Source organism: Amblyomma americanum, chromosome 1 (genome assembly GCF_052857255.1).
Source record: "Amblyomma americanum isolate KBUSLIRL-KWMA chromosome 1, ASM5285725v1, whole genome shotgun sequence".
NCBI classification, from domain to species: Eukaryota; Metazoa; Arthropoda; class Arachnida; order Ixodida; family Ixodidae; genus Amblyomma; species Amblyomma americanum.
Genome location: NC_135497.1, coordinates 77,679,685 through 77,703,049, shown reverse-complemented (window position 1 = coordinate 77,703,049; position 23,365 = coordinate 77,679,685). Strand labels below are relative to the sequence as shown.

The 23,365-nt window shown below is 47.8% G+C and overlaps 2 protein-coding genes across 5 annotated transcripts in view; one reads left to right on the top strand and one right to left on the bottom strand.

The window, feature by feature from the left end:
* Positions 1-294: 294 nt before the first annotated feature.
* Positions 295-6,485, bottom strand: LOC144107744 (uncharacterized). The gene is made up of 3 exons (XM_077640935.1): positions 6,404-6,485; positions 1,180-1,380; positions 295-614 (listed from the first exon to the last, which is right to left on the bottom strand). Exons 1-3 carry the CDS (start codon positions 6,483-6,485, stop codon positions 295-297), a joined length of 603 nt encoding a protein of 200 aa, XP_077497061.1.
* Positions 6,486-12,632: 6,147 nt separating this feature from the next.
* Positions 12,633-23,365, top strand: part of LOC144113085 (uncharacterized) — a 61,388-nt gene continuing 50,655 nt past the window's right edge. For 3 of the 4 annotated variants that reach the window (XM_077646002.1, XM_077646000.1, XM_077645999.1), the window contains exons 1-2: positions 12,738-12,875; positions 13,964-14,149. In XM_077646002.1, coding sequence (XP_077502128.1) covers positions 13,970-14,149 — 180 coding nt within the window. In that variant the 5' untranslated portion in view covers positions 12,738-12,875; positions 13,964-13,969. Of the gene's footprint in view, positions 12,876-13,963; positions 14,150-23,365 lie in introns of all 4 variants that reach the window. The other variant, XM_077646001.1, reaches the window with a different exon arrangement.

Here is a 23,365-nt window from a genome sequence, read left to right as displayed (position 1 = left end):
TTCTCCTTCGATTACTCCATCAGGTGAAGCAGAAAGCCACAGGAAGTCGGTGTTTATGACTGTTCCCATTTTCTTAACATGAAACTGTATTTTCGTCACAAACTGATCCAAAGCAACTGGCTCCATCTTTTTTCCATGCTTTCGTGCTGCATTTCCAATGAATGTTGGATTCAGCATTCTCGTAGCTGCCTTCTCACAACTTGTTGAGCCTTTTTTGGCACTTTGCTTATATTGGAGGCAGTCAAACGCAGCTTGCGTGAAAATTGCCACAGTGAGGTAGCTGGGCTGACAGTCTCAAGCTCCAGAGCACTGGCTGCGAGAGGCGATAAAGCCACGTACTTGTCGTAGAACTGGTTGCACTGTGTGCACTTTGCTTATATTGGAGGCAGTCAAACGCAGCTTGCGTGAAAATTGCCACAGTGAGGTAGCTGGGCTGACAGTCTCAAGCTCCAGAGCACTGGCTGCGAGAGGCGATAAAGCCACGTACTTGTCGTAGAACTGGTTGCACTGTGTGCAGCTGTTGTCAGTGTGGTCGCCATGAGTAGTTTTCACAGGCAGAGGCGGAGTCTTCAGCTGCCTGTCTGGGGCATGTAGTGACTCGTAGAGTATTGTGCCTGCATTAAAACAATAACAATGGCAATGTCATTTGAGCAGGCCCTTGGTTTTCCGCCGCTGCGGCCACCACATGCCAGTTTGGCTGTCATTGATATGGCGGATATCGGAGGAACAGATATGCTGTGGTTGGTGAGGTGGAAAGAACCAAGCATAGACTGATTTTGTGGATATCTCTATGAAGACTAAGAAGACTGTATGGCTTCCTACAAAACTGGCTAGGACACTAACGAAGATTTTTTTCATAAGAATCGCCTGATACAAAGGGAAAGCCACATATCCAAATCTATGGCTGCTGGCACTGCATTACCTGTGTTTCGGTAATTAAATGCTGGTTGCAATAATTCACTGCAATGAATGCCTAGCTTCGCTCTCAAAACTAGCACAAAAACAGGCTAGATCCAGAACCGCTCCAATTTTGAAAGTATTTGGGTTACATTATACTAATCTGAAGTTCCATTTCAAAATTTCTGTCATACTGATGCATGAGATAAACTGAGGATGAAAATATTTCGCTTAAGTTTTGTTTCATGAACATAATTAGATTTAAGACATTTTCTGGCATACCTGGAAGGGTGAAAAGTTCAGCATACGGTGGTTCTTCGTGCATTTTTTTAATTTCCTCTTGAGTCATGGGTACAAATCGTGGTCTGGGGCATTTTCTTGGAGAGCCATCGACAGTCCCTTTCTGCAGCTTGAAGCCAATGTGCTCCAGCATGGCAGGCTCCACATTGCGCTTAGTGCCGCTATTCCACAGTGCAGCTTTGTCTGTGCATGAAGTGCCAGTTAGTCCTTCAGAGACACCGATTTGCACTTTCCAAAGCAGGGCGCCTACATGGCTGCATGTTTTGCCATTGCCAGCCATACATGAGCAGCCTGCAGTCACCCCTTCTCCTGTGCATTTAACACATGCCCAGGCATTTCTTGGAGCAGCATTTACGGACTGCGATGGGCACACCGCTGCCTTGACATAACAAGCATCAGCAGAGATTTTGTGGAATAATACTTTTCCTACATATCCACTCTGCACATAATTGTATGACTCTAGTGACCTGTAGTTCCTCATTGCCTGCAGGTCACAGGCTTTAGAGTCAAGCAGGTAGAACACAACATCTGGGCTGGAGATCAAGGGCCATTCCCGGGTGTCGTCTATCTAGGCTGTAATGCCTTCTGGGTGTTTGTATCTGCAGTTGTCTGAAAGTAAGATATGGAAAAAAATGAATCATTAATGCCCATGGCTTTTTGAGTACACCTGGAGTTAAACTCCTCTGCTCTCCTTCTGATGGGATTGATAAAAAAGGCATATCAGCAAAAGGCAGTTTAAAAAAAGGCTGACAAAAAAGGTTGTTAAAAACGGCCGAGCTTCAGACGGCGCGCTCGTTTTAAGTCGTTGTTCCCAGCGGGTTTTTAACCCCTTCGATAATTGGGCGGAGCTTGAGTAATCTAGCTCTCGCCAAATTTTAACCAGCCGCAGTGCAGTGGCACCGTATGTGCAAGTGGGCGGAGCCCAGGGCTCACCGGTCCGAGCCCAGTGAACCCCGCACCTCCTGGAACATGCAGGGCGCGTGACTCCGCGTACGCAGCTCGCTGCATGGGCATTCCATCGATTGCCACGCATCGGATTTGCCGTCTCTGTTGACAGCCAAGGAATGTCTTCCGCGGGACATGGTTGACTCGGCGCCAGAACAGAAAAGTATTAGTTCCGTAGCTGGTGACGAGGCACCCTAAGCGGGGGCGTCACGCCTCGACGTGCATTCCTCTATTTCCCCAAGACATGACCGCTCCTGGGAACAGATGCGGGGGGGGGGGGGGGGTGACATAGGCGCCGTGGGCTTCTAAGTTAACACCTCCCCACCAAGAATGCTGGGGGGACGCTTGCTGTACACACAACATACCGAAGCCCACAATAGCACAAAGGACCCGGCCCTCAGCAAAATACAAAACGCGCGAAAGCACAAGGGACCCGGCCCCCACTGGTCGCTGTACCAAAAAAAAATGCTTCTGCGTCATACTAACAATTAGGAAGAAAAAAACATGCTAGGGAAGATACCTTCAGGCATGCAGACGCAAGCACAGTTTACACATTTCAGTTGCAGGACAAGCACAAATGAAACCCTCTGGTAAAATCAGAAAACGTATACATGCAACAGCACTGGAACTAAATACCGAATGAAGAAAACATACAACTCCAGTTCTCATGAAGTGGCATATACACCGCAACACGATCCCGACAAGGGCAAGACAAACATAATGACACGGTGCTCTTCGTCACACACGGATTAACTGTCACAACGGGAACAGTTCACACATGACACAATTTGCACACTGGCATGAGCGAAATCTTCGCGTTCCCCCACTCTCACCCACTGCCCCATCGTGTGCTGGAGCCACAAGTCGTTTTCACAGTTATCGCAACCTGGCAGTGGCAGAGTGGATCAAGGCCGGGCATTGGGCGTTTGTCTCTATCCACCAGTATCGCACACGTTGCCCGGTGGCGTCAAAGTGAAAAATACGTTCTGCAGCGTACCCCATTCTCGCATTCGTTCTGCTCTCCGGTTTTGTCTCATCTTCCTCGAAGGAGACGCTGACCGTCTGCACATATGGGGTGCAAGCCACCGCGAAAGGCTTTAACTGCTCGTGTCTAGAGAGCCTTTTAGAACGTGGCATGGCCAACTCAATGAATTTGTCACCAGAGACCTCTATGTTTGCGATCCGCCTGTCGCCCAGACCCGCAAGGAGATCGCAGCATGAGTCGCGCTTCGCCTCTATCAGCGGTAGTGTAACTTTGCTTCTCCCAGGGCATGGGGTGAATTCCCCGTCGTCACTGCTCTGATTCCCCTCATTTAGAGCCAAGCTTATTGCGGCGCTGAACGAGTCTGTGTTTACGGGCTCCAAACAGTCGCGACTACCCAGCTCTGGAGCTGGCTTCTCCAACGCAGCTGTCATTGATGCGCATGCTGCTTGCACACACACGCCGCTTTCGCCAAACGCTGTCTGGCCTACTGGCGCTTCTACTGGCAACAACATGTCACACTGGGCAAACCGTCCTGCAAGGCAGTCCGTGCCGTTGCGCTCATCAGCGCCATTAGCCTCACTAACCCCATACCCGGCTACCTCGCAACACTCGATCTGCACAGTCTGACAACTGTTCGAATTTTGCCCAGGAACGTCCGTAGAACTCCCCTCCACCCTGGGAATCAACGGCTGTTGGTGTGTGTCAAGACCCGTGGTTGACTGCACAATGTGTGGCTCCTCGACACTAACGACAGCTGTGCTGTTTGCAGGAACACGTGATTCCTCTTGTCTGTTCTCAATAGGAACGGACTGAACTACGCTGCTGCTGTCCTCTTTATTCGCCTCATCGATCAGCATTTGATCAGCGTCCTTGGCGATGATAAAGCATGGCTGTGTGTGTGCCGGCTCCTGCAATACAAGCGCCGCTCTCCGCGAGCGTTCCTCCTCCTCAATTCTCTTCCTCTTATGCCGGAGCTTCTCTTCCGCTACCGCTTACTGGCGCTTGAGCTCTTGGATAATAGCGTCGCCTCGCTCCTTTTCCATGGCCCGCTCGGCCTCTGACATTTCTGCGCGCTCAGCGCCATACTCGTAGTCGTATCTACCTACCCAGCCTATTGTGGCCATTGTGCCTTGTTTAAGTCTAACCCCGCGGCTCAAGCACTCCCGAGGAAAGAAAAGTGAGAATGGGGAAACTCACTCCGTTGTCGGGCTGCCGGTCATAGCTCTTGCTTCGAGGCAGCAGCAGGTGACGTTCCGAGCCGTAGTGGTGTGGCCGGAATCTGCAGCTTGAAGCAAGCCCTTCACGTCCTCCCGGCCGATCAAGTGGCCAGACGCGGGTGCCGCAGAAGTCGCCAGCCGCAGGTGCCGCTGAAGTCGCAGCGCTTCGCTCCGTCGGCCAGCTTCTCTCGCTCCTCGGCCTCACTTGGACTTTGGTCCCCGGGGCTTCTCACCAAGATTTTGTGCCCCGTCAATCTTCAGGAAGGTACTGCCTCCATGCAACCGCTCTGCAGGAAGTCGCTCAGACGATCCTGGTCACGGCACCAGTTAAACTCCTCTGCCCTCCTTCTGATGGGATTGATAAAAAAAGGCATATCAGCAAAAGGCAGTTTAAAAAAAGGCTGACAAAAAAGGCTGTCAAAAACAGCCGAACTTGAGACGGCGCGCTCGTCCTAAATCGTTGTTCCTAGCGGGTTTTTAACCCCTTCGATAATTGGGCGGAGCTTGAGTAATCTAGCTCTCGCCAAATTTTAACCAACCGCAGTGCAGTGACACCGTACGTGCAAGTGGGCGGAGCCCAGGGCTCACCGGTCCGAGGGCGCGTGACTCCGCGTACGCAGCTCGTTGCATGGGCATTCCATCGATTGCCGCGCATTGGATTTGCCGTCTCTGTTGACAGCCAAGGAATGTCTTCCGCGGGACATGGTTGACTCGGCGCCAGAACAGAAAAGGATTAGTTCCGTAGCTGGTAACGAGGCACCCTAAGGGAGGCGTCACGCCTCGACGTGCATCCCTCTATTTCCCCTGGACATGACCGCTTCTGGGAACAGGTGCGAGGGGGGGGGGGGTGTCATCGGCGCCGTGGGCTTCTAAGTTAACACCTGGCAAAATAATTCTAGCGAGTAACATGACAACAGTTGCTTGCGCCTCATAAATCTTGCATTGCTAGTTTTGCAATGGTGTATCCATTTACAGAATAACGCTGCCGGTTTATTGCCACAGTATGAATGCCCCTGCCTAGCAATGTTCATACTTCATTTGCCAAAACAAAAATTCTACACTCATCCACATAATCTACATTGGTACTCCTGGCATTACTTATTTTCGTCTAATGGTAGAAAAAAAAGCAAGCTAGACAGCAAGCCGTATTTGTCGATAAGTACCATGCATACTCAGTGTATGCATACCACGAGCGCTAGAGGCCACGCTCGTAATCAGGCACGCGCCTCTGACTATGGCGGATAGCCACAACGCATTACACAACGGATAGCTGTCAGCTGTGCTTCGTTGTGACTCAGGAGCGGAAGAAAGTATCGCATTATGCTATTCACCCGCAATACGCATTCTACGGTACTGGAAGCCCCTTCTGGCAGTACAGCCGCATACACAACCTCGGAAGTAAACTGTTCACATAATCAAACTTCCGAACGAAGGCCCATGCGAAGGAGGCCCCGCTGCGCGAAGATTTTGCCCGTATCGCTTGCTTCCTTGCGCAGTTTGGAGTGACTGCTTTCTCGCGCGTTGTTAACCTTCGCCTCTCCTCAATCTCTGCAGCACGCCGCTGGCTCTGCACAGCCGTAATGTTATTCATTTTTTCTGTGAGATAGAGCCGTTAAAAAAGTGAAGATTACATGAAGGGTTAACGGCAGTCCGTGCCAGCAGCAGGAGGGTGCTCTGTACGGCTAGTTGCATGTCGTGCTTGGTACAGGCTTTCGGTCAGAGGTGAGAGCACAGACGGGAGTGCTCACTCAGCCGAAGTGGGCAGAATCTGAACGAAAAAAAGAAACTGATTTGTGGCTGTCGCGTATTTCGCCTTGCCCCTACGAATTAGTAAAAACCGCAGTCCTCGCCTCGTCATTCTATTCTGCGCACATATCGTACCTGGTTAAAGGCCATTTGGCGCATTTAATATCGCGATCAACGCATCTGCGGGATCCACGCGTAACGTAACGCAAGGCGTATACAAGTGACGGGTGGGTATCGCGTCGGTCTTTCTGCGCAAGCAACGTAGCGGAGTCGGTGGCTGACAGTCACCAAATAGTGCAAAAATACGTCTTACCTCCAATGTCCACAAGTTTGGTTTGCTGAGGTACCACCGCGCACGACGGCAGCGTGCGTACGGCTGTGTCCGTCGAGGCCATCGGGCAATCGCGCACAGTGAGATCGGCGTCCAAACAGTCTACAATCAAGTACAACCGTGCCGTCGAGCGCAGAGACGTTCCGAAAATCACGAAATTAAAAAAAAAGAACTGCTAGCAAAAGCAGTCGCAGGTTGTGGTCGAAAACCAAGAGGAGACGCAGCAAGCTATGCAAACACCAACGTAGCGCACGGACGCAGGCAGTCCATGATGGCGCCGCCGCTAGGCGTCGCCCCTTTTAGTGGAGGGATGTAAAGGGTTCAGCCGTATCCATCCATCCATCCATCCATCCATCCATCCATCCATCCATCCATCCATCCATCCATCCATCCATCCATCCATCCATCCATCCATCCATCGGATTTAAAAAGGCCGCTAACCGCAGGTGCTTCGGTGGAAAGGTGTTAACACCGCTCCGCTCCGTTGCTTCCGCGGTTTTCGCCTCCGTCGCCGCCGCGCCGTGGAGGCCGGCTATGAGAATGGGCCTTAGTTTTTGCGAGATTTCGACATGCAGCGGTAAGCGCAAGCAATGGAGCAAGTAGACTTGCACTTGCAACCTACCCACGTCCAAGGAGAACTCTAGTTTGGGCTATTTGGTTCATGATGCACAAAGAAAACGGCGCAAAATACGGGGACAAAAGAGAGAAAGGAAAAAAGGTGCTGCTGTGTTTGTTTCTCTTTTGTCCCCGTATTTTGCGCCGTTTTCTCTGTGCTTCCCACGTCACACGCTTTCCTAACGTCTTTAATTTAATATCGTAATTGGGGGCATTCGAGGTGTGCATTAACTAACCAACAAACAAACGCGTAATCAGTGATCCTAGCGGTTATCGGTGCGAGATGCGGCAAGCTCCCCGTTCTGAAAAGACACACACACACACAAAAAGAAAGAGCGGGAGATAGAGCATCACATGAGAAAAAAAATGCAAGCGCGCTTTGAAAAGCTTCGTTAATAATTCAGGGCTGCATGCTGTTAGAACGAGTGATTAGAGCACTCGGCGATGGCTGGCATCGGTTGTCGGTGATACGCGTCGGCTTACTGATGTATGCTTGAAAGCAGTGTCATCACGTGTATAAGCGCGTTTTTTTAGAAACCATTTCTTCAATGACACTTGCAGGATTTTACCTGTGTAACTAGTTGTTCGCAAAAAAAAAGAAAAATGATAAAAACAAAGCGCCAATTTTGTGCTGGGGGCGCTAAAGGAGTACCAGAGGTGCACGCACGCACGCACATGCATTCCTGGTCGGGCGATTCGGCGAATTTCTCCTCTAGCTTATCCGCTCGTTGGACGCCTGTATGTGCAGTAAACGACAGAAGTTTACGTGATGCTGTGTGAGGTAGAGAAAAAAAAAAAGAATTCCTTCTACGTTGTCAGACAGAACAGGTCGATGAAAAGCATAAAAACATGAGGAGATATACATATGTGCTCCATCTGTTGGAATGAATTCGAGCTGAACGGCTGGCGAAAGTGCAGAAATACATATTTTTTCGTGAATCCGAATCCATTAAATTTCTGACGATGACTACGTTCAGCTTTCGCATCGGGAGGGTTTATAAGGATAAATCAATTTTTCCGTAATTGCAAGGTTTGAAAACAGCGTATGTTGTTACAGAGGGTGCCAAATACCAAAGGAACAAAATAAATTGACAATGTAAGCATGTGCTCCTATACCAATAATCATAAGAGATGGACATGACACTTCAAGGCTTTGTGCCGTCCGATGTCAGAGGTTAGGATAGGAGGCGAAGCTGCGTGAAAAATACTGATATATTGTATGCATTCTCTTACATGCGCCCTTTTCCACGCAGGCAACCAACAAAAGCGCAAAGCGCCGTTGTGTTCAAAATCCCTCTTTGCATTTGCCAGTAAAACTGAACAATCGAATCTCCCTAGCGGGGCCTCCCTTCATCGCCTCCGAAATCAGCACTTATGACTCACATGATGAGCACGCAACCTTGACTGCAATGATGAACTGAAAAGTGGGCGGATTTTCACGTTCCAAGGCCACACACGACCTGCGAGATGTACCGCGTATTATAAGCATCGTGCGGCCGTTGTGAGCAACCGCCACTGCCTCTTCGAGTAGCAGCACCTGCTGGAACTTGCGAACGAAGAAATGCGCCATCGTAAACGGGGAGGCTACATGCGGCGCAGCCCGTGATCCTGCGCGGCTCTTTTCGCGATCTCACAATAGGGGAATTAGCGATACCAATCCAGGTAAAGCAAGGTTTTTGTACAATGCAAAGCACTATTACGACATTACGGACCGGCACGGAGCAGCGGCGAAATAATCACAGTTCTGCAGAATGTGCTGCGCAGACGTGGCTTGCAGCGCCGAATGACGATATAGAGCTTAATGCATACGTGACATACTGTCCCTATACTAAGCATTCATATAAGCACAGTGGGCCTAATTGCATGTTGATAACAATGACAGATTTCGACAAAATGACCAACATGTTTCAAATAATGCCCCATTTCGATAAAATAAGCAGCTGTATAGAGTTCATTTTACAGACTTGATACCCACGCAACTATCCCGAAGCTTACTCGTGTGCCAGCACTTACTGTTGCGCCAGTTCGCAAGGCTGCCAGCCGACCTGGCGACGAAACATACTCTCCTTAATGTGGGCATTCTCACGTACAACAGGAACCATTGACAAATACAATGCATGGACCAGTGCCACAAACACGGCAGGGCATTCCAGGGTTGTACGAAGTGCCGCGCGATGGCACTACAACCCCACCAGCCCGAAGCGGATGACGTACCTGTTTAAATTCCGTCACTTAGACTTTTTGACGCGCGCACAGTTACCTCAATCCCAAAACAATTTTTTTTTTGCATTTCGCTCCATTGGTTCTCCCATCTTGAAGCAGGTATAGCTACCGGCTGCATCTCTTTGACCGTAGCGTGAGAAGGCGCCCAAAGCCGACCTCGTGACTGATGAAACGCATACACGCAGACGACTTTCACGTTTGGTCGCGCTGTCACAACTATTTTCATAGAAATGGTTATTAGTTTCCCTGTTTGACAAGTGGAGCTTTCAAACCAAGCAACCGCAAAGGTAAACATTTCTTTTCCAACCTTAAGCAGAAAAGAAACGCCGGCCAGGCGAAATAAATCAAACAAAATCTCAGAGAAGAAAGCAATTGACGAGTGAAACTGCTGCTGGCATTAATGCACACCGACTGCCCACAGAAGTTCCTGTATTCTATCGAGGCAACCGTCTTCCACGTCTCTTATTTTTTTTCTTGTTGGTCATCTTCCTATTCCTCATGCTCACGTGGATAGCATAGGCAGCCTAGCATACAGACGAGCACGTACGCAGTGTACGCTGAATGTGTATCGATGTACGCTGTTAAATACGAGGTTGGTATTTAGTGCTGTTCAGACGAGTTGCACAACGCGGTCGCAACTGGGGCTGATAATTTGCGCGTAAGCCCCAGAATGCATTCGTGCATCAATATTAAATGTGTATTTTTCGTACTAGCATTTCCAGACTTGGAAAACAAGTGCAAGGAGTGAAATACAGTCGGCCCAACTGTCCGTAGTTGAGCTACTTGATGATTAGACAACATGACGAAAATCAGCGCGTAGAACCAAAACGAGGAAGAGAAAGCTCACAAAGCGGCTTGCTTGTGTCGTGTCTCCATTGCCCTGTTTCTACGGGCTGATTTTCTTCAGGCTGACAGTAAGGCCCTTCGGTGCGCGAGTTGAGAGCGCGAACGAAGCGTTTATTCCAAGCATCTGCTTTTTATTAGTGCTGTCTTCCCGCAGGACGTAGCCGGCCATTCTATCAGTATTGAAAATGGCAAGACAGAAACAGATTGCGGCTGACGGAGCCTGTTAATGGGGCGTTATCAGGCGACGTTTCAAAAACCATGAGACTTCTGCGCCCCTGCAGCGTCGCTGTTCTAGATTGGTAGCAACGAAGTTTAACCAATTCGCTCAACTTTCCGGCTTGTCGCAGTACTGGCATTCAGGCTCTTGTAAGCCCGTCCAGCGCGAACCAACGGTGGCTACGGACCGGGCTGGAACGTGTGTTTGAAAAGCTTCAACGTGGTGACTAATTGTAGGAAAACAAAGGACATGCAAATATGTTAACGTGGGACGCAACACAGGTACAGAATACCTTGGTGCTGAGCAAATCGGTACATTTCAATGGAAATTGTCAGCTGTAAACAGGGCAAGGGGTAGAAGGGCGAAAGACAGCGCTGACTTACCAAGAAATTTATTCACAACACGGAAGTAACATTGATGGGGAACCAAAGAGAACGTATTCGTGCTCTGTTGTACGCATTGGGTAGAAATTCTTTATTTTATCAGTCAAAGCAATTGACCGACTACCGAGACACAACGACCCGCTATCACCGATGGTAGTACCTCCATGAATTTGCGCAAAGGTCTCTTGCCTCTCGCCACCACCGCAATGGCATCTTGGTTATCCCGGTGGTGGATAACCAGGTGGCAGGTCGGACTGATTTTTAGGGCAGCAGCGTACTCAATAAATTCAGCTCAAAGTCAGCGTTATCTTGCTTCTTTCTTCACCGTGCCGTGTTTAGAACTGATAGTTCCCTTTGCAAAGTAGTTAGAGTGCAGCGAAGCAGCCGAGCAACCCTGAAACGCATAAGCTAAATACTTTTTTCTTAATTTTATTCCTTCTTGTTGAGCACGCGAAGAATTACAGTACGTATGCGAGTGTTTTGCCCAACATACCGGGTGTTTCATCCAAGATTTTCGGTAGTTCTTAAAAATAGGCTTTTTTTTTAGTTAGACGCGCTTAGCAGATAGTCTCAGCCACGAGACCATCTGCTATCGCTACCGTGACTGCTGCCCCGTGCTCACGCATTGTCATTTTAACGCAGGTTTGCTTGACTACTGCAGACTTACCAGAACACAGTGGAATTAAACAAAACACCTTGATTTTGCAGTCGATTAACCGTCTGGCGTGCTTTTTCTCACGGGCTTCTTTTTTTCTTTAGATCGAAAAGCTCTGCTCTCCGCATGCAAAGCTCAAGGTCAAAACCGCTTGACAATGACCTTCAACCAGAAGGATGGGCAGAGGTGTGGATGTGACGTCAGATGACAGGCCTCGCTCTTCGCCGCTGCCTCCCTCGCCTTGAGCAGCACCTGTGCCACCGCTCGCCGAATCACGTGCTCAAAGTGGAGAGGGATAAAATAAAAAGTGGCTGCCTGACAAAACCTCGCTAGACGACATCATGGCTGAACAGCGTGCCGGGCCCTCGCGTGAAACGATTTGCAATCAAAGGCAAGCAGAGTCGAATCATCCAGCTGTGAGACAAGCTGCGTTACAGCGGAAACGTGTGGCGTGCGACACACAGACGGATGAACAAGTGCAGAGACTGGAGAAAAGTCGTCAAACAGTGCGTGAACGTAAGGAGAGAAATCGCTAAGCCGCTGCCTCTGCTTCGCTTACAGCGAAGACGGGGCAAAACCGAAGCAAAATCGTGCCTAACCTTGCTTAGCCAGGCGTACCCGAGCTGTTCGCTCGTCTTATTAGGTTCAGCCGGGTTGAACCATAGCCATTTTCTTTAGTGGTTGACAATGCGGCGTATCTTTGACAGCTTTTGGGGAGCCAGAACAACGACGTGAATCCTGCTATTTCTCGCAGGATTCCCTCAGCACCCTGTCATGGCCTTCACGAACAAGAAGGATGAGGAAAGCACTTCCATGAATTCGCTATAATTTGTCGCAGTGTTCAATCAGACAAAGTAAGATAAAATATTCAGCGCGTAGGTCACCCGGAGATTTCGTGGTATTTCTCAGTACCTTATATCCGGTACGCTTCAGTTGACAGCGGCTGTCTGTTCTCTGGTATTCATTGTGCGCTCGTTCCGTTCGGTTGAGCGCAGCTTTTCTTCACGCATATATACCACTTCCTCCCGTGCAACTCAGCTTCAGTCGACGTACAGCGCTGTGTCCTTGAAAAACCTTGTTGCCCGTCCTGCGCGTTTCTCCCGCTAGTCACCATGACGGGGCTATTCAACAAGCACCGAATAGCCCAGCTCTCTTACGTGTGCTTGAAGACTGCTCTGCTCACGCCGCCACGATCGTGGCGAGCTTTGTAATTTCCGCCCGGTTGATGGCGCTGGCGTATCTCTCTTTCTGGTCTTTCACCGCCGCCGTCCATTTCACTGCGAACAAGCGAGCGCACGATACCAGGCAGCTGCTTTTGCTTGCATGGCTTACTTCGCTGGCCGCCGCCCCGACTCTCCGTAGCGGGAACGCCGCGCAGGCTAATCTTTCCGATGACGCCCGACCCGCGGCTATCTTTGTCGTCGTCGTCAAGGGCAACCGCCATATCGCGTGGAAACAGTTCCGCCGCCGAGCGACGCCCGAGCGCAGCTGGCCGCAGAAGTCGTCCGGTTGACGGTGAGTGGATTTGACCCGAGAGGCCTTTCTTATTCTCTCTTTCGAGCTTGATTCTGATGACGAATTTCCCCGATTCGTGCAGAGCGCTTGCATGCGTACGCAAGAATTCAGGTTTGAAAACCTGCGCTGTGCACTTCCTCTTGTCGCATTACGTGTTTTGTTACAATCGGCCATAGTTCCGTAATGCAAGCTAAACCAGCTTGCATCGCTGATCTATGCCCGAGTTAGCACTGTGAACCTGCGAAATGAATTGTCGAAATGAGGGCGAAAAGAGTGGCATTGCCTGCTTGCCCTCAAACTACATGGAGCGCTTGGCATCGGTCACGAGACGCGGCTTGCTGAAGAAATTGGCAGGCTTTAATTGCTTTCATTTTCTCTCGAAGCTTCGAGGAAACAGATTCAAGAGGCAAACATACACGGCTGTCATAAAATGCATCTAATATGCGCATTTTGCTCAGTTTGATGTGTTCGTATAGTGTTAGTGGGAAGGAAGCGGCCGCTTTGCGCACGGCACGGAGCCCTTGTTGTGAACGACTGATAACCACGCTGTGCCCCTTCAGCGGGAAAATGGAAACGAAAAACGGCCAGGAATGTGGCGCCAGCTACACTGTAGAATCGCTCGTGTTGCTCTTGTTTCTAGTGCAATGCAGTACACGGCCATCTAAAGCGTTGCAGTTTGTAGTGGAAGTACGCCTGACAGCCGCCCGCCAGTAAACTGTAATCGTGCGCGTTCCTGGGAAGCATTTCCTGTATGTCAAGATACCGGCATTTATTTTTTTTTCTTTAGCACTGGTGCACTCCTAAGCGTAAACAGTTATTTTTGCGCAATAATCTTCTAGTAGTACTGCCTTAAGCTAAATCTAAATACACGAAAGGCCGCCTTCGAAGCGGAATATGGGGGAATGAAAAATTTTACCATTGATTAAGCTAGACACATAAACCGCGACATCCTATTTTCGTAACAGGCGTCCAGTTCAAGCTGATTTCTGACGAATAATTTATTATGCCAAATATTTCCGTCAGACTACTCTCAGTGTAATCTGTTTCCGTTGGCTGAAGTACCGGCTGTTCTTTTTTTTTTCACCCAGGAAGCTATGGACTGCAAGAGAATCGGCTGCAGCGGCCGAGTCCAGCCAAACGGCACCGTACCTTTTGCCGTTTGTCAGGAGTGCCGCTCGCCAAACTGTTTGAGGTGCAGCGCAATTCACGAGAACCAGTCGTGCAAGAAGTACCAGAACAGCATCCAGTATAAAGGCTCCCCGGGAAAAATAGCGGTAAGAAGCGCTCCCTATTCATTGCTTGCGCTGCCCTCCGTATCGTGACTAGCCGTCCTTGTAATCCGGCGTGCTTGTCTGTAAGCTATCCAGTTTTCTGTTTATTTTTAATAGAAAAACACGTCAGTGGCTTCTTGACGTCGCCTGCAGCTGAATTTGTGGCTATAATATTGCATATTAATGTCTTTGTTTTTGTTGGCACTTGACATACAAGCGTCGTGCGGGCTCTGTGAAAATAGCTCCATCCGTTCAGACCCCCCCCCCCCCCCCCTCCCCAACCTAAACCCTGACAGCGCTGGCTTAGCTTCAGCGCGCGCTCACCTCGAGACCGGCCGTGCCTCAGCTAGCAACAAATCGGTTGCCATATATTCTCAAAAGCTCTTCCTCTCCGGCCCCTCGCTTACCTGCGACAGCTGCAGCTAGTCCAACTTCTCGGGGTTTAGGGAGGCGGGATAGAACTATTGCGGTCACTTTTATTTATTTATTGCACACTTAGGGCCAAATAATGAGAGGGGTGTGGGTTACATAAAATTAAGGAAAAAATGGCAATTATTGCCTAAATTCTATAAACGTCCGAAAGCAGAATTGCATGAACGACGACGATGAAGACAGAGAATTCTCTGTCTTCACGCCGCAGGTGGGAGTTGATGGCGATTACGATGTGAAAAGTTAACACGGGGCCAACAACACGGGGCGTGATCTGTTGCGGCGATAGCCTAGTGCCCTCGTGCAGTGGCCAGCGAAGCTGGTCTGTTCGCGTCGCCGCGGGTTAGACTCCCAGTCGCGGCAATATTTGTTTCACTTATTTATTTATTTAATTTGGCACAAACCCACAAATATCGCAAGATCTTCTTCGGAGTTTACCTATCGGTACAGTGCTTTCGCACTAAAATGAAGAAACGGCTGCAGTGTGTGTTTTTACAAAGGATATTCCACTCCAGGCTCCTCCAGAACTTTCTCCAGAATTAATATAGTTAGCTAGTGCATCATGAAAACTTTGCTTATCTTCAGTGGCTGCAATGTCGGTTGGAAGGTGGTTCCAATCTGCATATTACCGGGGAATGCAAGTCTGAAAAAGAGAGTTGAGGGACACCTAAGTTCACTTTAACAGTAATCCGCGATATCGTTAAGGATTTGCTTGATGGTTTATGGTCTGTGGGGTTAAAATCCCCAAATGGAGTCTGTCGGAAAATTTAGACTTCTCGGGGTTTGAAATGAGCATTTTTATTATTAAATATACGGTAATGAAAATAGCCTTGTATATGTGCTTCTTCCTGTTTTCAAAATTTTAATTAGTTTCAGTATATCTCAATTAGGTGCCATATTATAGAAAAATAACTGAAGCCTTTTAGTTAAATTCTGATGGGTCGTTAAGGCACTTTCTATATTTATTGGTATCGATATAAATGGGGCTGTAACCAACGACCTGACATCTAGAGCTATGGTAATTATATTCTTGAAGTACATCATTCTATAAAAATATTACATTTTCTCCAGCACTATAATTATAACTCACAGTTAGGTGACATTGTAGTGTCGGCCTGGACGGCCGCAAGAAGTGAGCCGAGACTAAGAATGACATGATGAATGACGTTTTATTCAAGCCGGGGTGGGTTTATATAGGAAACAATCACGTGACAGTTACAAACCAATATGAAGTACACATCTGCATAAATAAGCCTGTATCCAATCCAATAAAAAGAAAGCGAAACCGAAACTCGGGACACAACATGCTCCCTATCTCCCTGCGGGGAAATGCAAACATTGCTGCAACAGTTAGAGTTTGGTTTATGGTTTATGGGGGTTTAACGCCCCAAAGTGACTCAGGCTATGAGAGACGCCATAGTGAAGGGCTGCGGGAATTTCAACCACCTGGGGTTCTTTAACGTGCACTGACATCGCACAGTACATGGGCCTCTAGAATTTCGCCTCCATCGAAATTCGACCGCCGCGGCCGGGATCGAGCCCGCGTCTTTTGGGCCAGCAGCCGAGCGCCATAACCACTCAGCCACCGCGGCGGCACAAAAAATTTTAAGTGGAAATGAAAATTTTTGAATACAATGTTATACAAACATGAAAAAATATCTGAACACAGAAATAAACTTAATTCTTGGAAGCTTTGAACCAGAAAACAACGAACATTTCATACTTTGTCAAGAGCAATGAACATTTGACACTTTATCTCAAAAGAACAATGAATACTTGACACTTCATAGAGAACAACGAATATACTCTTCCTCCCAAATGTATCTTCTCCCTTTTATTTCTAGAAAGAATGAGGGGTCCTAACCCCATTGATAACTCAATTAGCGCAACAAATGCTGCTATGGTAGCCTCGTCATTGAAGACTACTGATTTGAAGCGTCAAGCAGACGTATTTTGACGTATAAAATAGCGGAACATCGGACAAGAACATGAAAGAACACACACGAGCGCTCGTGTGTGTTCTTTCATGTCCTTGTCTGATGTTGCGCTATTTTATACGTCATGCACTACCAACAAGCCCAAACCGCCACCTTGTTAGACGTATTTTATCTGGAGATCATGTGATACCATTAAGGTTTGGATGAAGCCCGTTCCCTGAGCGTCCCCAGGGAATCTTCTCATAGGCGTCCCCATGAGCAGTGAATCCTTCATCCAAATAAAATATCTTATAAAATGCTCCTACCTCTTGCTGCCTTTATGAAATAACCTTAGAAAATCGGCTAGTTTTAATTGGCCGGAACAGACATCCTACATCCATGAAAACTACAATCCGTGTTCTAGGGTCCACACGGCCATCGTACATTGGTGAGCTTTATTTGGCCGAAATAGACATACGAACATCGGCCAATGTGGCTAGGCTGGTATAAACATACGAAATGACAACAAGTTACATCCGAAAGAAGTCACAAGACTCAGAAATCGGAAACGTTCATACTCGATCATATGGATCGAAAATTATGTATATGTTGTCTGACATGAACTGAAACAATACTGAGTACAGCCACCTGTACAAAAGAAAAGGAAATGTCACATTTATAGTTGACCGAAAAATCATTGTACTTCTTTAGGACAGCACTATACTGTTTTGGATATTTTCTGTAAATGGTAAATGATCACATTTAGTTGAAAGGTTTCACCACTTCTGAAAACTTCAAACAGTTCCGCACACTGTTGCACTGCGGACCGAATGTACAGTTTCTACACTGGGTGCTAGGAACAGTTCATATCACAGTAGTAGGACAACAGTGAACAAGTACTTGTGCTGTCATATTCACATTACAGAAGTGTTCAGCACTGTTTTTTCGCTTTCATGAAAATGCATAACTCAGTGCAATACCCCTTCTCAGGAAACGGAGAAAAATGCAAGACATTATTTCGGCATGTAGTCCTTAAAGGGGCCATGGCAGCGTATTTTCACGCATACCCTGCTGATCGCCTTTAATTCCCAACAGGTTAAATTACAATTCCCCCAATTTTCAATTGATTCTGTGCACTAAATATCTTTAAAACGAATTTTTTGTCGTTTATTTTGCGAACTGCTTGCTGGTCTGACAACCTCTGATCGCTGACGTCACGAACGCATACACGCCACGCGTCGTCTGCTGCGAGCTGTTGAGGTGCTTGCATGCACACCGTAGACAGCGGTCGGTCGAAAAGTTTTTTCTTTTAGCCTAGCGAAATAAAATGCATTTTCCGTGTTCTCTTTTGGGAAGCCTTCAACTTAGTACGCGAGCTGAGTGATCCTTGGGAAAGCGGACTTGCTCGTGGCGCCCCCTTTCCGATTGTTGAGGAATCAGAAATCGATGTAACCCTGTTTTCTTATTTACGCTTAGAAGCATGCTGTTCGTATGTTGAGTGTGGTCTCTTTTGAGCAGTCAAGTGCTCCCGTATGTGAAAAGCGGCACGTGCCGTGCATGCCTTCGCCGATGTGCGCCGTGAAAACCGCGGCGTTTTGTAGCTATAGCTACCAAGTTCTTGTCCGCTATTCATCGCTCGATAATTAAAATCAAATTATCAAAAGGTGGACTACAGTAACGTTGAGGCACGAAAGGAGCAGAGAAAAGTGCCGAGTGCGACGACTTCCGCGCTGCATATACGCGTTTGTAAGTCGAACATACATGCAATTCCTTCGACTCAAAGAACCTTTTTGCAGGAACCAAGCCGCTTGCAAAACCCTACGTGGCTCGAATGCTTTCACTGTCCGCACCGATTAATAGCCGCCGCCGTCTAGATGAGTGCTTCGAAATAATAGTACAGCATTTTGCTGTGCGCGCGCATTGTGCCCCGGCCAGGAGTGCGACGATTACGACAACTGCAGCCCCGCGGTGAGGTTGTTTACATGGCTGTGCGCAAACAGTACTGCTCGTTTGCGTGGCATAAAACGCCAGGTGGGTTATCCTTATCTTAAATATTACGTACTCTTGCTCACAAATTGCGCTTTTACTCATTTACACAGCACAACACTGCAATAAGCGCCGATGATGCTATATCGCCTGCTTGGGAAACGCTTCGCGTAGGATACCGGCGCTTTCCGCTAATTGTATATGCTTTCTCTTATGTCACCAAAATTTAATTTTAGATCGGTTTAGCTAAACATACGTTCGGACATTACTCGAATTAATGAAAACAACCAGATTTGTTGTCCACAGTCGACGCTGCCGACTGCCTTCTGCACATGCTATGCAGACCGGGTCACATATATCGGCACTTCCCCCTTATTGTACTCGCATCCTGCGATGTAGGCAGTCGTCGCTTTGAGGGCACTGTAGCCCAAACTACGCTCGACAGCTATTTGAAGGCGCTAAAACTTGTGAATTTGCTCACCGCAATCGCCGAAATCGCACACATGAATCCTGTGTACTCGCTAGGCCTCGTCACGAAAGGGGCCGGCGGTCCGCCGTCAACCGAAATTCAAGAATATGGCAAAAGTTCCTCAATGATTAGTAACAAAGTGTGAAGGTATGATATGTAGCCGCTTGTTCCGCTTTTTTCGATACGGACAAGGTACACAAGCGCAGTTTTTCCGGTCGTCGCCTCACCGGGCGTGAAGCTTTCGCTCGGCCGCACAAGCCCCAGGCGACGACGGCGAGCGGCAGGCACCGTCGTGCGGCGTTTTCTGCCCGTGTCGCTTGCCTCGCCGATCGGTTCTATGCGCAGGCACCGAATGAAAGCACATCTTCGCTGGTGCACGCACATCGCGTATGTCGCCGTGGCTAGCATGTGGTCCAATAAGTTTTAAAATTCTTAAATTTATAGAATGTCATACCAACTAGTCCCATACCACTCTCTTCTGGTTCCCACTAAGCTGACTCTTTAACATTACTACGATACGCGATCGTCTTTATGTTGAAGCTAAAGAGCCCACACTAGAGGATAGAAGAGTCACACTAACATGCACGTACATCCTAAAAACCCGTTCTCTCCCTAAACATCTCTGCTATCCCATTGTTACCAAGTGCCCATCTAGGAGACTATTCAATAATAAACCACATTTTATCAGGCCACTAATAATGCGCTTTGAAGATAAATGTGAACACTTAGCAGTGCTGGACGCCCTATCGAATATTGCACAAAGACATGAATATCTACCACCATGGTACAGCCTTCCTTCGGTGTGTGACTTCACACTGACACAGGTAAACAAAGAGAAAATGCCACACGAGCACATACTGCAAGAGTTCTTTGCACTACAAGAAAAATATGACACTTACACTGAATTTTACACTGATGGCTCAAAAACAGAAAGTCATGTCGGAAGTGCAGTAATTTAAGGAACAAATGAAAAAATGATACGATTGCCACAGTATGCATCGGTATTTACTGCGGAGTGTGATGCCATCTTTGTAGCTGTAGAACAAATAGTAAAACAAAACATAAAAAATAGCATCATTTACACCGATTCACTGAGTGTGCTCAAAGCGCTGCACTCTACAAATGCGGCTGAACCCATAATAGGAAAAATCATACATAACATAGTTAAAATTACAAAGCAAAAACATAACATCATATTCTGCTGGGTCCCTAGCCATGTTGGAATTTTGGCAAATGAGATAGCAGATGCTTGCGCAGCAGAAGCTAGAATTGGCCATATAATACAAGTTAACATACCTCTGAGGGATTTTTCTAAATTACTGCACAGTAAACTGAGGAATAAGTGGCAGATTGCATGGGACGAACAGACAAACAACAAACTACATTCTATAAAGCCCGTTTTGGGAGAATGGAGATCATGTAAACATCAGGAGCGTTTCGTAGAAGTTATTTTGTGTCGACTACGCATTGGACACACACACCTTACTCACAACTTCTTACTGACAAAGACAAACCTCTCTGCGAAATGTGTGGCGATGAACTCACGGTAAACCACATTTTAATTGTATGCAAAAAACTGGAACAACTGAGGAAAAAATATTTCACAACATTGTACAATGAATACATCCCACTACATCCCATGTTACTTTTAGGAGATCAAGCACTGGTTGATTTTTCAAGCATCTTTAAGTTTCTCAGAGAAGCCAATGTTTTATACAAACTTTAGATATAAAAAGCGTAACCTTTAACAAAAGCTCTAACCGTGTGTTTGGCGCATCATAGCCTCAGTTGCTTTTGCGCCATTAAAATCAATATAACTAACTAACGTTGATCGTGCTGGCGTCGTCGTCGGTCTAGCGTGACAGACCAGTGCGTCAGCGACGACATTTGCATACCGATCAGCCCACCGACCGTCGATCGCCGTCGCATTGGCCTATAGTGTGACCGGACCCTACCTATACCGAAGAAAAACTGGTTTACTGTTATTATCGCTTTTGCGGTACCAGTCATTCATATATGGGGGACGATTGCTATTTGGATCGCCCGCGAAAGTACGGGGGGGGGGGGGGGGGGAGTGGAATGAGACCTCGCTGCGCATATTGCAGCAACGAGAGCAGACGACGTTGCTCCGTGCATGTGCTAGTGACGTCACGAGAGCTTTCAATACGGCGGTCGCTGCCGGTGGGAGGAGTCTCCCGGTCTCAGTTTCGATCGTATTTTTCGGAAAATACAGCGCGTACAGGGCAGCCAAATTTCGGAAATCATTTCGAATGAGAAACTCTTGCATTAGTTTCTGAAGCAGAAAACTGCAATATGAAGAACAACCATGTCATGGCTCCTTTAAACTAGTGTGACTTGCGAGAGTTCCTTCTCGGTCGCTCCGGTGCCCAACTGAATTCTTGAGGCGACGTACTCAGTCCAGGTTTCCTGAGGGTGCCGACGGCGTCTGTTCCTAGGCGGAACAGTTGGGGCTGGCCCACTTTCATCAGGCAGCACTGAACACTGGGCACTTAAGGTAGGAGGCACATCTTGCCTGCTCACAGATAGATCACTCGAAAACTGAGCACTTGTGCTAGAAGGCACACCACACCTGTTCACAGGTAAATCACTCATCACTGTGGAGGTGGGACGACATGGATTGGCCAGCCAGTGGCCACGAAGAAATGGTGAAGCGGGTTCTAGCTTCTGAAGGCTGTCGTACGGATGATGCAGCAGGAGGCTCCCGAGACAACACAGCTGGGCCCGCCGAGCCTTGATCCTGTGCATAACTGTTAGTCATAGGGAAAGGAAACTGAAATAAATCAAAATGTTAATCTTCTTCCCGATTCACTTGTTTCAGTACTTTTTCCAGCTTAGAAGCATTCCATAGCTTGCCATCTTCTAGGCGGTAGGTTGCTAGACCATGTCGTTGAACGACCTCCTGTGGTGCGGAGAAACGTCGGTCTCCTTTGAACTGAATGAGGGGTTTACGAACTTTGACAAAATCCCCTGCTTGAATTCATGATGGCCGTGCTCCACGCTTGTTATCCGTAGATTCTTTCATCGTTGTTTGTTTCTTCTCGATTCTTGTTCTCAAGTCTTGCATAGCTAGATATGGATTCTGAGCAAACAATGATGGAAATGAAGGAAACCTAACAACGTCTACCTTTGTACGATGGCATCTGCCGTCAAGAAGAACTGCCGGTGCAACTCCTGTTGTGGCATGAGGTGAGGCTCTATATATTCCCAAATACTGTGAAATTGTGGTTTTCAAAGGACGATGTTCCAAGGATGCCAGTTGAACAAGAGACTTTAATGTTCTGTTAAATCTTTCAATTTGTCCATTGGCCTGTGGGTGATATATTGAATGAATTAACTTGCTGGCTCTGTTATTCAGAAATTCCTTAAATTCCTTTGGCCTGAACTGAGAGTCTTGATCAGATACTATCTCTTCTGGATAGCCTTCATGGGCAAAGACTTCAAGCAAAAGAAGTCTTATAGCTGTGGTTGTTATATGATCTGTCATCTTCACCTGAGGCCATTTAGAAACATAGTCAAATAGTCAACTAAAGGGATGACATAACGACAATGTCGAGGTGCTCGCTCGAAAGGGCCGACTATGTCGATGGCCAACTTTTGCCAAGGCTTCTGTGGTAAAGGAACTGATTGCAAAGGAGGTACAGATGTTTTCGGCGTTTTTACAACATGAAGTGTAGTAGTTGAAATAATCTCTTCCTCCAACGTGTAGTCTTACACTGCAATACTGTTCGACGACGATTGCAGACCGACTGAAAATGTCGAACTCGTCCACAACGAAAACACGTTTTTCTTTGCGCAGGGCATGTAGGTGCCGACGCTATGTGACGCTTCAATTCACATCTGCAGCAGTATGATGAAATTCTTGATGACTGTACTTGTGAACGCTGATTGGCTGGCCGTTGATCAAAAATGTCGCGTGTTGTGTGACTGTTCTTGTTCATTTATGGGACGCTGCTAGAAAAGCCGCGTCCGTTCGAAACGCTGCCAGCAACGCTGCTGAAGAAACTGCGTCTGCCCGTAGGCGGTGCTACAATGCGTTGTTGCGCCGGGCGCCTTGAATGAAATCGCGGACTTTGTTGTGGACGTATGACGTACTGCCGCTCTTGAAATGTAGAAGGTTGCGGATGAGCTTGCCGAAACGAAGACATGTTTTCTTGATGTCGGGGACGAACGTGACGAAAAGACGAAATTTCTCCTTGAAATTGCGGAGGAACTTGTGGTAACGAGGGCATTGCTTGACGCTGTGAATGAACTTGATGCAACGAGTAGGTTGCTTTCTGCATTGATTGCACTGGTGCTGCGACTTCTTGAGCGTCGTGAGCCATTTGCTCACACCGCAAGGCAATATTCGAAGCTGTAGGGAAGGAGATATCGGATCCTTCTAACGAAAGACGTTGGCGA